The sequence below is a fragment of the Mus caroli genome, chromosome 16 (genome assembly GCF_900094665.2).
Source record: "Mus caroli chromosome 16, CAROLI_EIJ_v1.1, whole genome shotgun sequence".
Lineage (NCBI taxonomy): Eukaryota > Metazoa > Chordata > Mammalia > Rodentia > Muridae > Mus > Mus caroli.
In genome coordinates, this window is record NC_034585.1 from 23,185,371 (window position 1) to 23,201,011 (window position 15,641).

Below are 15,641 nucleotides of genomic sequence, written 5' to 3' on the forward strand. Positions count from 1 at the left end.
AGTGTCACACACATTGCCTACTCTTTGAAACAACATTCTCAAGTATCATAAGGCAATTAATTGCTCTAGAATGTATTGAAGGGTTTATTGCTATATTATTTACAATAATGAAAAGCTGCCACCCTTTTCATTGTGTTCAGTAAAGGCTAACATTTAAAATGATGGTGCCCCCATACCGTGCGTGTTATCTAGCCACTATACACAAAAAGTGAGTCCACATGTACTTACATGAGCAGGCCACATTTTGTTGGTATGCATAAAATAAAATAAAAAGCAATATGTTGAAAAAATTACTTATAGTACTTACAGTACTTCCCTATTATATTGATTAAATAAGTAAATATGCAATTTTTAATAAATCCAACAGAAGAAATTGGGAAGAAAGAATCAGCAACATTTTAACTATAGAAATTATCAACAGAAGACAGAGTGGAATAAACCCATGAGAATCTTTAACATCTTACAATACTTACTACTATGCACTATATTGTCAGAATATTCACATGTCTATAGCACTTTAAAGTAAGCAATCAAAGAACCAAAAGAAGCTTTACCTGCGATTGCCTCGTAAAGGCCACCTTTATACCCTAAGTACTCATATTCCTCAAATCTCTGAGGCCCCTCACATAGAGCACGGCACTCCATATCTTCATTGAAATACTCTCTTAAAGCTTGTTCAAAGTACTTGATTGCGGTTTCAAAGTCATCAGCCTCATAATGTTTAACTCCAGCATTATAGCTTTCCTGCAAAGACACAGACATGATCTTGTTTGTGAAGAGTGGTACCTACACAGACTTACTCAGGATCACTTGGGAAGGTGAGAGCAGAATTTTATGCTGCAGAAGAGAATTCCAGGTTTCACTGATCAATCCACTGTGACTCTCCTATGTCAAATAAATGTCAAAGAAAGGGAGTCTATAGAATAATTGGAATGTATTTCTTTTTGCACATACACAGAGCATATTGTATAGTTCTCTACTGTAAGGAAAGCACAGAACAGTAATGACATATTAAGTAGGGTTATAAGTGCCAACACTTCCATATCTTGCTTTATTAAATCTTCCTTAGAAGATATTTCGCTATTATTCTTCTTAGCGGTAATATTGGAGGTCACACATTGAGAATGTTGATATCAGAAAACTGGGAAGAGGGAGTCAAAAGTTTTTCCACATGTAATTTCAAATAATATTTAATTGTAAGAAAAGTTCTGGGGCATTTTCAAACTAAATTGAAAACTTCAAGTACAGGGGAAAATCTTCGAGATTGGAAGTGGGGAAACAATACTGTAGCCATGAACCACTCACAATGGCTTCACTTCTAGGTGAAAAGTAAGCGTGTTAAATGTCAGGAATGACAGATGGCATCTACTGAGGTTAATCTATTGTTATGTGCTGGGATGCTAAATACAAGGTCTAGTTGCTGTGGGGATAAAGAAGTCCTCATGTACACCAAGTGGTGCTATGTAACCTTGCTCCTTGATTTAAAACCATTAGTTGAATAAATATGCTTACAGCCTATAGCTGAACAGAAGAAGGGTAGGTGCAGTTTTAGGTCCTGAGCTTGGGGTCTGATGGAAAAACCTTGAGGAGGAGAGAAGAAAAGAAGAGAGGAGAGGAGTAGAAAGGAGAGGATAGGATGTTATTCAGTAGGTGAATTGTGAGAACATGGCCAGGAGGATCGCCCAGATGGAGTAGGAACATCCTAGACAGAACATGGCAAGTTATAACTCAGGGTTATTGACAGGAAAGTAGACAAAATAGCATAAAGTGTTGATATCTGGCCAGATCTAGTACTCTTAAGGCTTATTATAAATAAAAAAGGTTTGTGTCCTTTATTTAGAAACTAAATGATCAAAGGTGGGGTAGAAACCCCCTTTAAATATTTACCACAATAGGCAGCTATAGTCATAGATACAATAAAGGATGAGGGAGGAGGATAACTTGAGCGTTTGTGGTCAACCACAGCAACATAGCAAGATATGGCCACCTAAGAACTAAAGAACACACATTTGTTTTAAACCAACTCATGGAACTTTTATCAAAATAGTATTTATAGTAGCATACAAAGAAAGTCTCCACAAATACAGGAAAATTGAAATAGCATTCTGAATTCTATGTGACCTCTTGGAATAATATCAGATAGCAACAACAACAAAAACAAGTCAAGGCACAGAAACTCACTGACATTAAACAACATATTGTTTAATAACATGTGGACCATTTATATAGAACTTCCTTCCTGAAAGGCTCAGGGAATGTCAAGGAATAGGTGACAGAAAAAAAATGTAAGAGGCAGAAGCCATGAAGGACTGGGATAAATCTGTGTCTTATGTTCATGATAACCTTGCTGTCCTCATGAAGTCAGCATCAGTGGCTAGAAGTGGAAATTTCTGGTTTCTTTGAAAATTCAGTTGTGTCATTTGATGTTTTCCTGGAAGCTGTCTTGTGAGAGAATGTTTTGATGAAGCAGACACTTGAGAGGGCACTTGATGTTTGGAAAGAATAAAAGTCAAACCTCACAGACAAAGAAGGGACACTCATCACTAACTGTGCAACACTTGCTGGTCTCTGCTGGTCTTTGCTGGTCTTCACATCATAGAGAGAAATTTGCCAAAGAATTTCTTTTGGTATTCCAGCCGACTCTTGCCACTTCCACTGACTTGTGCTAATTCAGCAGAGCCTTGTGGCTTCTGCTGGATTGAGCCGCTGCTACTGATTTGGGTTTGGTGTTTGCTAGTGGACTGGATTGTTGGTATCATGACAAAGACAATTGGAATCACCCCAAAGAACTTCTTCCAAACTGGTCCAGAAACTCCTTGTCCTATTAACTATCTTTCTCCCCTACCTTTTGTCAGTGAACTAGAAGGCAGGTTGAAGTGTTTAAGAATCCTAAATTAAGTAGGTATTGAAAAATCTAAGCCTACAGTGGCTGCTTGCACTAGAACTGCACAAAGATCAAGTGACTGAACATTCCATCATGAACTGGGGAGGGACACTTGTGCCCATATCTCTAGTTGAGGAATTATAGGAGTTGACGATTGCTAGGAGATGGAGAGTAAGTTTTCTCTAGAGCAGTGGCTCTCAACCTTTACAAAGCTATGGACTTTTAATACAGTTCTTCATGTTGTAGAGACCCCCAGTCATAAAATTGTATTCAGTGATACTTCATAACTATAATTTTCTACCTTTATAATTATAATCTGTGTTTTCCAATCATCTTGGTTGATGCCTAAAAAAGTGTTATTCAATTGAAAAGGGGCTGCCAGCACTTAAGGAGTCCTGCTTTACAGGTGTGGTCACTTATAGATGCTATAGTGGGTACCCCATACTCATGCATACATGAGGGCACTAATTGTTAAAAGTGGTTTATCTATTTATGTTTTTGGAAAAAGACATGAAGGTGGGGAAGAGGGAGTTCAAGATGGGTGACCAAGGATCCAAAAATAGTTGGAAGGAAGAAGTAAGAGTGAATGTGACTTAAAATCATTCTATGCATGTTTGACATTCTCAAAGAAGTCACAAAAATATTGCATTAAAGATAAAATGCAGAACTAGACAGAGCAGTCTCAAAAAATGTCTAGAAAACACTTAAAAGCATGCTGAGCATCTTTAGCAATCACAGAAATTCATAATAAACCACTTTAAGGTTCCATCTTACCCCAGTCAGAATGGCTATCATTAAGAGTACCAACAACAACAAATGCTCAAGTGGATGTGTGAAAAGGGGAACACATACGCTGTAGGTAGGAGTGTAAACTACTGTAACCACTCTAAAAATCAGTCTGGAGGTTTTCAAAAACTAAGAATAAAACCACTCTGTGACCTAGGCATGAACTAGTGACTATTGACAGATCCCGGAATCAGGAAACCATTGTCATCCATTATATATCTAGTGCTCAGCCAAAAGAAAGTTCTAATACAGAGACTGACATGGTTAAACTCTGGTTCACAAAACAGACATGGACACAAACCATATGTGAACATGAAAGTGAGAAAGATATTTGGAGGGAAGAAGAGGTACACAAGGGTAGGAGGCAGACAGGAAAATCTGGGTAAAAGTAATCCGTAGGAATTATTTAGTTTACATTGTGTGAAACTGTCAGAGGATCAATGTATAATTAAAAGTATGGTGTGGACCAAACCCCTACCCTGTTGCTGTTGCCAAGAGGTGCGTGCTGACAAGAACCAGGTATGGCTGTTCCTTGGGAGGTTCTGCCAGCAACTGACCAAAACAGATGTGGATGCTTGGAGCCAGTGATCAGACTGAACTCAGAGACCATGTGGGGCGGGGGCTGGCAGAAGGACTGGAGAAGCAGAGGAGAGTTGCAACCTCACAGGAAGAACAATGTCAGCTGACTTGACCACCCAGTGCTCTCAGGGACTAGACCACTGACCAAGGTGTGTACTGGGAGGAACCCAGAGCTTCAGTCACATATGTAACAAAGGGTGGCCTTGTCGGACATCAATGGGAGGGGAGGCCCTTGATTCTCTGGAGGTTTGATGCCCCAGCATAGGGGAATGCTGGAGCAGTGGGGTGGGAGAAGGTGGGTGGGTAGGGGACCATCCTCATAGAGGCAAAGGGAGGAGGGATAGGTCAGATGTGAGATGGGGGTTTGTGGAGGGGTAACTGGAAAGTGGGATATCCTTTGAGATGTAAACAAACAGAATGATGAATAAAAAAAATAGGGAGTCCCACAGAAAAATAAAAAGTATGGTGTGGAAAGTGCTGAATAGGAGCTGAAGCTTCACAGAGGGGTCCAAATACTTTCATGAAGTCCTTATATTTCTGAGTGAATTTTCGTTTCCCTCAACTTCAACTTTTTATTACTGACATTTTAACTTAGAATATCAAATATGCATTCACCCCTGGCTATAATATGTCATCTGAGAGTTTTGACCGTATGAATGTTAGTGCACACTGAGACCTAACCTGGTCTATCCACTGTATGCTTTAGCTCGGACTCAAAGAAACTAGTTTTGTTGGAGCCCCGTGGCAGGGACAGGGTTCCCCAGAACTCACCAGGTGTGGCTTGGCTTCGCGGTCTAGCAGGGGGGCTTCCACTTGTGCTGTAGCTTTATAGTCCTCTAGGTCCTGCTGCATTTCCATGTGCTCGGGGTTGGCCATGAAGAACGTGTGAGCTGCTTCCATGGCCTTTTCCAGCTGGTTGAGCTGTAGACGAGAACGACATCACCAAGAAGTGGTTGGTAGACTTGGATTTAGAAGACAAGAGGCAGGCCAAGGTCTCAAAGGAGAGAAGTAGTGAGGACAGATTTCCAGGTAAAACATACATTTACATGTGTGCACACACATGTGTGCCTATTCACACCATAGATACACAAATGTTTTCACTCTATTGTATTCAAAAATCTGCATTTTCAGTGCTGTAAATAAACTGTTCATAAGGTTTTATGTGGATATTTTGTTCCTGGTGAAAGGATTAAGACAAGATTGTTCCCAGTTTATTCTTTTTGACATATCCCTGTTTTAAGGAAAGTCATCTGTACCCTTGTATTTAGTTTATGGGTATCCAAAACAAACAGCTTGGTAAGATTTCTGCCCTCTAGTTTACATTTCAACACTGGGATTTATACTTTCCTGATAATGATGAGAGGCCAAATACAGCTGTGGTTTTCTGAATGACTGAATTGAGTAAACTCTTCCTCCACTGTGTTGGTGTTTTGGCTTTAGAGAGTAAGGAATAGGACATTGAAAGATATAAACTAGTCCAATTCAGAAAGAGGTTAACTTTGTAACTTCAATTTTCACTAATGCAAAATGTTGGGTTTTTAGTTACATGCGGAATTGCAGAAGTCGGTGATGTGAGATCCCCTGGAGCTAGAATTATAGGCAGAGGTGGGAGTCTAGCCTAGGTTTTAGAAACTAAACTCAGCTCAGGTCCCCTATAAAAGTTGCCCATGTTATTCACCACGAGGCCCCCTCTCCAACAACAGAAAGGACAACTTTGGAATAATCACTGTGCTGACGTGACAAAACCTTTTTGTGCTGTGTTTCATGATGAAAATACAGAGGTGTTTTTTTTTTTAACTAAGTGGAATTAAATCCACTCAGTGTCAAAACATGTTGGCATATGCTTAAGTCATGGAGAATCCTTACAAAAAGGTTCATTTTCTTCATATTAGAAAAGTAAGCACTTATATTAGTAATCTATCTTATAGGAAAACCCAAAGATGTTTGATATAGTATAAAGTATGAAGAAAGAAATCACACTGTTACTGGATACATAAGTATGAAGTCATCCAATATCATAAAACTATTCAACTGAGTATTTCTCTAACAAAGTAACTATTCAGTAATTTAAAATAAAAAAAAAACAAAAAAACCCAAAAAACAAAAACAGAGGAATAACATGTTCCCAGGTTCCCAGTGTGTAGAAACAGACAAAGAAGCAACTTTCACCACAGAAAACATACTGCCCTAATCTATGATGTGACATTCTTACTATGAAGGCCAAAACCTTTAATTGGTTTGCATCCTTTTCACCAGGAATGTTTTCATAGTTACTACCTGAAATTAGGTCTTGCCATACTGGTATGCACCTAGAAATATTTTGGCTGCCTATGTGACATGGCTTTGAATCTGCCCTCTTGTTCAATTCTAATTTTCTCCATTTCCCCATCCTGAGTACATAGAAATATAAAATATGTGGATACTCACGTGGTGATATTTAGATAGGAAACAAGAAGATGCGCAAGTAGTAAATTGTGTAGAAATCCAAATGTATTGTTCAAGTGAATATGGAAAAAGTTATTTGAATGTTTATGCTTTGGTCATGTAGTAAGCAAAACCTTTACTCACTAAAAACTTCATATCACAATAGACTAAGTGAGATTCAAATGGTTAACTGTGTTGTGTATGAATATGTTTTAGAAACAATGCCCGTGGTGATTTGAACATGCTTAACCTAGAGAGTGGCACTATTAGTAAGTGCAGCCTTGTTGAAGTAGGTGTGGCCTTATTGGAAAAAGTGTGTCACTGTAGGGGTGGGCAGTACAACCCTCCTCCTAACCACATGGAAGTCAGTCTACTAGCAACCTTCAAGTGAAGATGTAGCACTCTTAGCTCCTCCTGCACCATGCCTGCCTGGACACTGCCATGCTCCTGCTTTGATGACAATGGACTGAACCTCTGAAACTGTTAGTCAGTCCCAATTGAATGTTGTCCTTATAAGAGTTGCTTTGGTCATGATATCTTTTCACAGCAGTAAAACCCTAAGATAGTAGCATATAATTTATAAACGATCTATCAAACAAGTGGTTTTGCTCCCATTATCACAGTATAGTGAACAGCATCCATGAACACATCATTTATAAAAATAGAGTAAGTATTTGAGCTACATTGAAAGTGCTTTCAGTAAGAGCCAAGGTTCCAGTAATGAGTAAAACAGGTTAGCCCCAACACACTGGACCAGTAGCTTGAGGCCTTGACACTGACAGGAAAGGTTGGTATTAATGCTCCTCACGTTCCCACACTTCCGGCTTGACTCAGGCTGGTCCTCGGATACAGAGAGTATTTGTCTATCCATCTTTTCTTTTTGAAATTGAACTTAACCTATAAAGCTAAGCATGAATCCTGCCTGAAGAAATACCTCTTCAGACCTATTGTGACAAGAAAAGATCCCCAGCATCATCTTATTTTTATCTCCTTACTGGGACTTACCATACACTATCCTATGACAGCCAAGTTTCTTTGCATCCCAGTTTTCTTCGGAAAGGAACCAGTAACTTATGTATCTTTTGTATTACTTTCTACTTACATTTCACATATATGATTATCTGTGCAAAGAAAAATAAGTATATCTTATACTTATTAGCACATGAACCAAAAGATATACATGTGAGTATACCTTATATGCTAAGTAGTGCTAACAGCATGAGAATGCAATGAACACATCTCTGAAGTCACTAAGCACAGTCAAATGCTCATTGCAGTGGCTGTGTGCTTACTTGTTTTCTTTCCTTATAAGCCAGGACAACGCATCATCTTGAATATGTATATGATGTATATGCCTGTGTGATTCTGTGTCCTCAGCACTGAAACACAAAATTTATTTATGCACTGGTACTAGTCCTGGCTTTTAAATTGCAAACTAAAATTATCTGCCAGAATATATAAATTCAAGCAACATATTAACTGTAGGTTCTATGTACTTGTACTTTTATTTAAGTGGTTCATGGTTATAAATGTCCAAGTGATAATGTATATTCTGCATAGAATGTCACTGTCACTTATTGGATCAAGATTATAACAAAGCCCCATAAATACCATGTTTTAGCTTAAGAATGAACTACCCACTAAATCCCAAATGCATTTACAGGCTCCACGTGGGATTTCCTTTAAGATAGAATTGCACTAAATCACACAGAGAGAAAACTCTGATGGGGTCACTCTGTGAAATAGAAACATAAACTCTGGGTCAAGAAGAATTGAGGAAACTTGGCTGGTGTGACAAAAAGAGACTATCTAACATTTAACTGCCCACTGAGCTGAAAGAATGTAGGGAAGGCTGTTCTTAAAGGGCTAGATTACTTCACTCTGGTCTTAAAGAATGAGGAAACCTGCCAGCCCAGAAGTCACACAGAATGGGCAGTCATGCTGTGTGGGAAAAGAAATGAATGTTGATGCAGTCGGCACCCTGTGAACATTGAGAAGACACACTGCCATAGGCTAGAGAGGGAGCACAGTCTAAGCACAGCTCCTCTCGCACAGAGCATGCACTGAACAGGCACACACATCAGGGGCCATCAACCATCTACAGAGAGGCTTCAGATACTGCACCATGACACTCAAGAACTTGTGGGTATGAGGTAGAGTTATATGACTCTCTAGTTTAACTCCTCTGACTGCCATTTAGCAACCTGCCCCAATGAACTGAACTTCAATATATACTCTTTGGATGTAAATCCATCATCTACACGTTCTTTACTTCATCCACACACATATTTGGCAAATGTTCATTTTGCCCCCTCTGTCACAGACTCAGAGAGTTGATGAAAAACCCAAGTGGCCTGAAGGGAAAAAAAAACCCCTGCTTTTTGGATACTTCCAGAAGGAGATAAATTTCAAGTGACAAAATAATTTTTGAGCAGAAATGACCAACACTGTGAGCATGAGCATTTTGGGCTAAAAGAGGAATACTGTGAATAAATTCAAGGAAGATTTCTCTGCAATTCAACTTCCGAACTGAGAACTAAAAGTAGAGGATCCAGCATGGTCTACAGAGTGAGTTCCAGGACAAGCCAGGGATATGCAGAGAAACTCTGTCTGGAAAATCCAAAGGGTTGGGGGAGAAGACGAAGAGGACGAGGAAGAGGAAAAGGAGGAGGACTGCCAGAAAGAGTTGAGTAACCGTGTCCACATGGTTGATAGGCTATGATAAAATAGGTGCCATGCTAAGAGTAGCAGGAAGCTAATTATTAAAGAAATGCTCGAAGGGCTATAACAAGTGCTCCTTCATAGCTTTAAATGGTAACCAACTGGAGCTGCTACATGGAGAAAAGTGTTTGTCACAGTCAGGAAAGCCTTGCAGTAACCACGGTCAGGGTGAGGTTTTCACAAAATCAACAAGGCATGCTCCCTTTTCCCCTCTTCCTTTCGCACCTTTTTATAGCAAGGTTTCAACTCTGGAACCAGACAGGCCAAACGGAAACAAATATGCAGGCATAGTAAACATGCGATTAGAAGAAGCATATGTTTGTGTGTGCGCCTATGTGCCTGCTTGTGTGTGTGTGAGCGTGTACACACACACACACACACACACACACACATGAATGCATGTGTGCACACGTGTGCAGGGCACTGGGTGTCCCTCTATTGCTCGGTTCCTTTTTTGAGACAGGTATACCATTAAACCTGGGTTTACAGAGGAGCTATACTAACTGTCCACTGAGTTCTGGGGTTCTGCCCATCTCTGCCTCACTAGCACCGGGCATTCAGATCTACATCACCTACCCAGGTTTACATAGGTGCTGGCATCAGATTTGTGTCCTTGTGCTTACTTGGTAAGTATTTACTGACTGAGCCACCTTTCCAGCCCTAGCTCTCTTCATTTATTTACTGAATGTACAAGATATAGACTGTCCACAAGATGTTTTTACTTAAAATTATATTAATCTTTTCTGATAGGTAAATGCACAACTCAAAAATGATGAAAATATTTAAAGAGAATTTGGAGAAAATATAAAGTTTGAAATAAAAATAAGTAATTTGTTGGAGCTACTGAACTAAACTCAACCTTGTATATTTTAGTCTAGCAAATGTAAAATTTAAGTTATATAGGATAATTACATATTATTTTATGGGAATCCTAAAGATTCAATAGAATAAATTTAGACATTTACAGAAAAAGCAACCACATAAAACACTGTCTATTTTCTTTTCTAGTGATGTGATATTAGTAGCGTAATCTAAAAACTACCCAGGCATGGAATTATTTTCATAAAACAGTGCAAGAAATAATATCTTCTCCTGACAAATTTATAAGATTAATTTCAACAAACCTTGGGAACACATAATAACTTGTGTTGTTCTTTAGCTTTGACTTTAGGAAACTTCATACTTAATTTTGTATCAATAACAACAGGTAGGATATATTCAATTTGTAGAATAACAGACTGAAAGTGGAGTGTTTGTCTTCAAGTTATTGTATTTTCCATTTCAAAATATAACTATCAAGATAATTTCTTTAGCCAGGAAACTCAAAGACCTTTTGGGCACAGGAATTATTTCAATTTCTAGGCATAATATTTCTTTCCTACATCACATGTGAAACATTCAGAAATTTCTGGTGTTAAAGTTCTTATGGTAAATCAGAAAATGGATGTCTATGCTAGTCTAGAAAATGAATTAATTATCTTTGTATTTATGGAATGTTAGCCTAGAATGTATCCATGGTTATAAGTAAATATTTATGACTTTCAAAATGCTATTTGGTGGGGATTAAGGGGGAATGGGATTTCTAAAGAGTAGCCTTCCCCTGTGGAATAAGCTCGAAAGGAATGAGCTGTCTAGAGTGCTTTTTGTCTGCCAACTGCTTTCCTTCCATTACTTAATATGCAGAATCCGATTAGTAGGCGCCTGCTATTTTTACAATATGGAGATATGCTAAACTTACATGTTAACATTAAACACTGACGATGGCCAGCCATGGGGCATAAGATATCTTATGACCTCATTTAAACAGCAGACTCAAGCCATCAACTCCATTTTCTAGGAAGTTCTTACAGGAAGGAGACCCATGTTAACCGACAATGCAAATGCTAACAGGCAGACCAAAACATTTTTTTTTTAAAGTTAAACTTTCGAGCATAAGCTGAAATTAAGGGCATGCTTAATTAGACAACTTCCCTCAAACCTCTTGCAAGTGAAGTGTCGACATTCCTAAGAGAAAACGCAAAATGTTGGATGACAGCTGGGCACGTTGATCTGGCTCAGTGCCTAGTGTGGACCTGTCATCCTGGCCTTGGCTACAGTGAAATCAGTTTGTGTGGTTTATTGGCACGAGGCCTTCAGTTTTGGTTCTAAACCCAAGGGGCTAGAAGCAAATGAACAATGCATTAGGCATTCCCATCTCTGTGTTGTTTGGGTCAGCAGTCTCCCTTGAGGTGTCAAAGGTGACTAAGGATTCCCGAAAAGACAGTTCAGGCCATGACCTCTCTGACACTTGTTTCCTGCTACTGTTCTTGGCAGCAAAGCTTCTTCTGGAAGTATACGCTGCACATTTCATAACACACTTTGGGCAGTGTCCAGTGAATGTTGTAGGAGCCCTAGCTTAAATATGCCAAGAATTTCCCCTTAGTTTACTTATTAAAAAACACAATAGTAATCTGGAAATCCTCTCTACTATATCAGAATGGGACTCCTCAGATCATGGTAGTGACAGGAAGAAGATAGTTGTGAGGTTGTTACTCAGAAATTATCCTTGTATATCGTGGTATATTGTGGTATAGTTTGTAACACACATTACAATGAAAGTAAATGTGGTCCCTTACTGGGTGTCCCCTATTATGAATGTGGAATTCCTTAAGAACCTAGGTGATAAATCTTTAGCCTTAATCTGAGTGCAGAGGTATTGGATCGTCATTTAAATGGGCATCTTATATAAATAAGGATGTTTAGACCTAAGTAGAAAGCTGTGGTGAGATGAAGTCATTCTTGATAAACTTCACACTATTGTGGATATGTTTTCGAATGGTGACAAGTGGAGACCTGTGTGATCTTTCTCTGGTGAGCCACTGTGGAGTTCTGGCCACAGCTTTACTCGAACCAAGAGACAGCTCCTTGCTTGCTCTTGGGCTTTGCAGATATTAGCATTCATGCCACATCTCTCTGAAATGGTCCAACAAAGTCACAGGGATTTGACTGGGCCCACTTTGATGGACCTGTGGATTTCGGCTTCTGAAATAGTCTTTACTTTGTCCTTTTTTTTTCCTGGTCTTTTAAAAATGACTATTTTAAAAATGAGTCAAAAGCGATGTTTGTTGTTGTTTTGTGTTTGTTTGTTTCTTTGAATGTCACTGTGGGATCGACAGTCACAGGCTTAATTCTTTGTCATAGGCAAGAGGGAATGGAAGCTGAGAAGTAGAAAACAAAGTGTCATCTTGTTGTCTCTATTTTCTCCATAACCTCCTGGACTCCCCAGGGGTTTTTCAGAGAAAGGCTTGAGGACCAGGGAAAGCAAATAACCCACTGGAAGGTTGGACCACCAAGTGCTGCTACAGTTCTAGGATCACGCTGGGAATGTTTTTGTCAACATCATCATTGAAAAGTCCTTTAGGGTTTGTGAATACACAAATAGATACATCATTGCAATTTCTAATGTGCTAGATTTCCTATGTCACGAAGAAAATTTAAGATTCCTCAACTATTCCCCACAGAAATGCAGAAAATGCAAGCCCATAATCTAAAGCTTTCCCACTTATGTCTTTTGATAAGACAAAGATGCTAACTTCTTCTATAACATATAAACCTTTGCTCTTGAAGGAATGGAAGATGGCCTTCAAACCTTACTTGTTTCCAAACACTCATGTATGCTTACGAGAAGGAATGCACCAAGGCTGACAGCCAAAGAGAGATTCACTTCCAGACTCTTCCTAGAGGAATTTTCTATATTAGTCCAAGGGCCTTCTGAGAACTTAACAAATCCAGCTGTCTGTGTTTCAAACCTGCTGGGCCTCATGGCCTCACTAACAAAATGGTGTCCATGACAGAGTGCCTCATTGGTTCCTAAGTGCCTCTGCCTTCAGGTCTGCTGCTTCCCAAACATCCAGCCATGGCCATGGTCTTGGAGAGCAAATGAAAGATAACCTACCACAGCCGCCAGTTATATACAAATGAAATATCCCAACCATCACTATAGGTAATATATAAATACAAGTGTTCTCTGTTCTTTAGCCAGAAAAAAAGTCTATTAGAAAGAAAAGTGCAGATTATCTGAATTTCTGAGAATGTTACATTTTAGTAACTATACTTATGGTCTAAACATGGAAGGTAGTATTAGTTCTCTTACTACTCTTACAAACAGTGACTTCTAATAAGCCTAGATAAATTGGCTTGAAAGTATTTCTTAATAACATAGTCTCATGGCTCCATTGGCAGGCAGTAGAAGACTTGTCCAGAAAATTGATGGCAGGATCATAATTAGGATCTACATATCTGGGTTGGCAGGAGGGGTCAGAGACTAAAGGATTCAGCCACCAAACCTGGAAAATCTGAGTTTGATCCCTGAGTTTGTGAGTCATATGGTAGCAGATGAGAATCAACACTGACTCTTACTTCCATGTTCATACATGCCATGGCAAAAATTTCCCCTACCGCTCCTGTCACATACACACAAAATAAAAATGTGGGAGAAAAATAAAACTTTAAATAAAGTACAAAACACAAACTTAGTTACCATTCTCTCAAACTCAAGGTGAATTAGTGCAAATTTAATCTATGTGGCAAGATGTTTCTCAACAAAAGAACTTGGATAGTTCTTTTGAATATGAACACTTCAGTGAATATAAAATAAATATGACATGGTTCGATATGCTACATCCACTCCAATAGTGACTCGCTTGACAGGCCTAGAAAGCCTGGAAGCAGTCCCAAGGCAAAGAGTTTCACGAAAACTTAGTGTCCTGGAACCTTGGCATTTTCATAGCTAGAATGCCCCAGATTTGTCCCTGCAATATTGTGGAGGGTCTTGCATGCTTTCTTACAGTGTTTTACTGGATAAGAGTTGGAAGTCTGAGAGCAGGCTTAGCAAAGTATACTTAGTATCTCCATTATGGTCAGGTATGGCAAACTACATTGCATATTAGAAGAAAGTTGGTGAATTCTTCTGACAAATGGAGATTCCCTACAGATACTTAAAAGAACAGCTGAGCTACTCTCATATGCAAGAATTTACCAAGGCCTAGGAAAAGGGGGGGGGGGCTTGTGGTTTTAAAAGGAGCTACACTACTGCATTATTTATGATAAGGTCTGCTAGAGCAGACTCCCCCTGGTGCTAGCTTTCACAAAGCTCAAAGGAATAGCATAAATTGTGACTAGAGTGTGAAATCCTTACCTGGCCCCTGTCATTAGCTGACTCTAGGCAGGGCTGTTTTATCTTTACTGTAAACATTGCCTGGTTCCTGCCTGTCCTTTGAAGGCATTCCTCTGTTTTGTGTCAGACACTTCAATGTACCTTGCCTACTGTGATACCCTACTCCTTTGTTTTCTGTATTATATAAAACTGATGCTAACTTTGACAAAATTACATCCAGATACAGCACTCCCTTGCTTCCTTATTTGTTTGTCATCCATGCCAACTCCTTGCTCACCTGTAACTAGAACCCCATTTTCTGCAGATTGAGGACCCGATTGAGGTCCATCTGCAGCATCAATACATTACTTTTTAACACTGCCATAAAATACCTTGGACAACAGTGACTTATAGAAAAAACAGGTTCTTTCGGTTTGCCATTACATAGGGAATGTTCATACTGGCCAAAAAGGTGTGGCAGCAGTCAGCAGGGTCAGGAAGAGCTGGCAGCTGAGAGATGAAACTTTATCACACACAGGATGTAGGCAGCAAACAGTAAGTGAGATGAGGCTACAAGTCCACAAAGCTGGCCCAAAGTTAACATTTCACCAAGCAAGGCTGCACCTTCAAAAGGTTCTATAATCTGAAACAGCACTACCAGTTAGGCATCCAGTGCTCAAATAGGTGAACCTATTGGCAGCAATTTTTTCATTCAAACCACAAAAGTGGTCTTGGTTTCTTGTTAGATACAATCCCACTGGGAATAACCTAGGCTAGGCAAATGGCTCTGCAGACAAAGTGTTTACAGTTTATGTGTTTCACACTAAAGCTCGAATCCCCAGCATCCTTGTAAAAGCAATGCAGACATAGTGCCCATCTGTAACTTTATCACTCAGAGGCAGAGAAATGGGTCATAGGGGTAAGAGGAGTCACTAGATTAGATGGAATTGGTGAATTTGGAGTATAAATAAAGTAAAGAATGATTGAGAAAGACATACAATGTCAACTTTGGGCAATATACACATCCACACAGGTGCATATGAACCTGGACACACATATATGCCCACATCCATGAGAACACACACACACACACACACACACACACACACACAC

At 39.4% G+C, this 15,641-nt stretch overlaps 1 protein-coding gene across 1 annotated transcript in view; it reads right to left on the reverse strand.

The window, feature by feature from the left end:
- The window catches only part of P3h2 (prolyl 3-hydroxylase 2), a 150,923-nt gene that overhangs the window by 38,737 nt on the left and 96,545 nt on the right, over positions 1-15,641 (reverse strand). Inside the window, exons 2-3 of the mRNA XM_021184956.2 lie at positions 5,021-5,170; positions 555-744 (exon numbers count right to left, since the gene is read on the reverse strand). Of these exons, the coding sequence (XP_021040615.1) occupies positions 555-744; positions 5,021-5,170 (340 nt within the window). The remainder of the gene's footprint in view (positions 1-554; positions 745-5,020; positions 5,171-15,641) is intronic.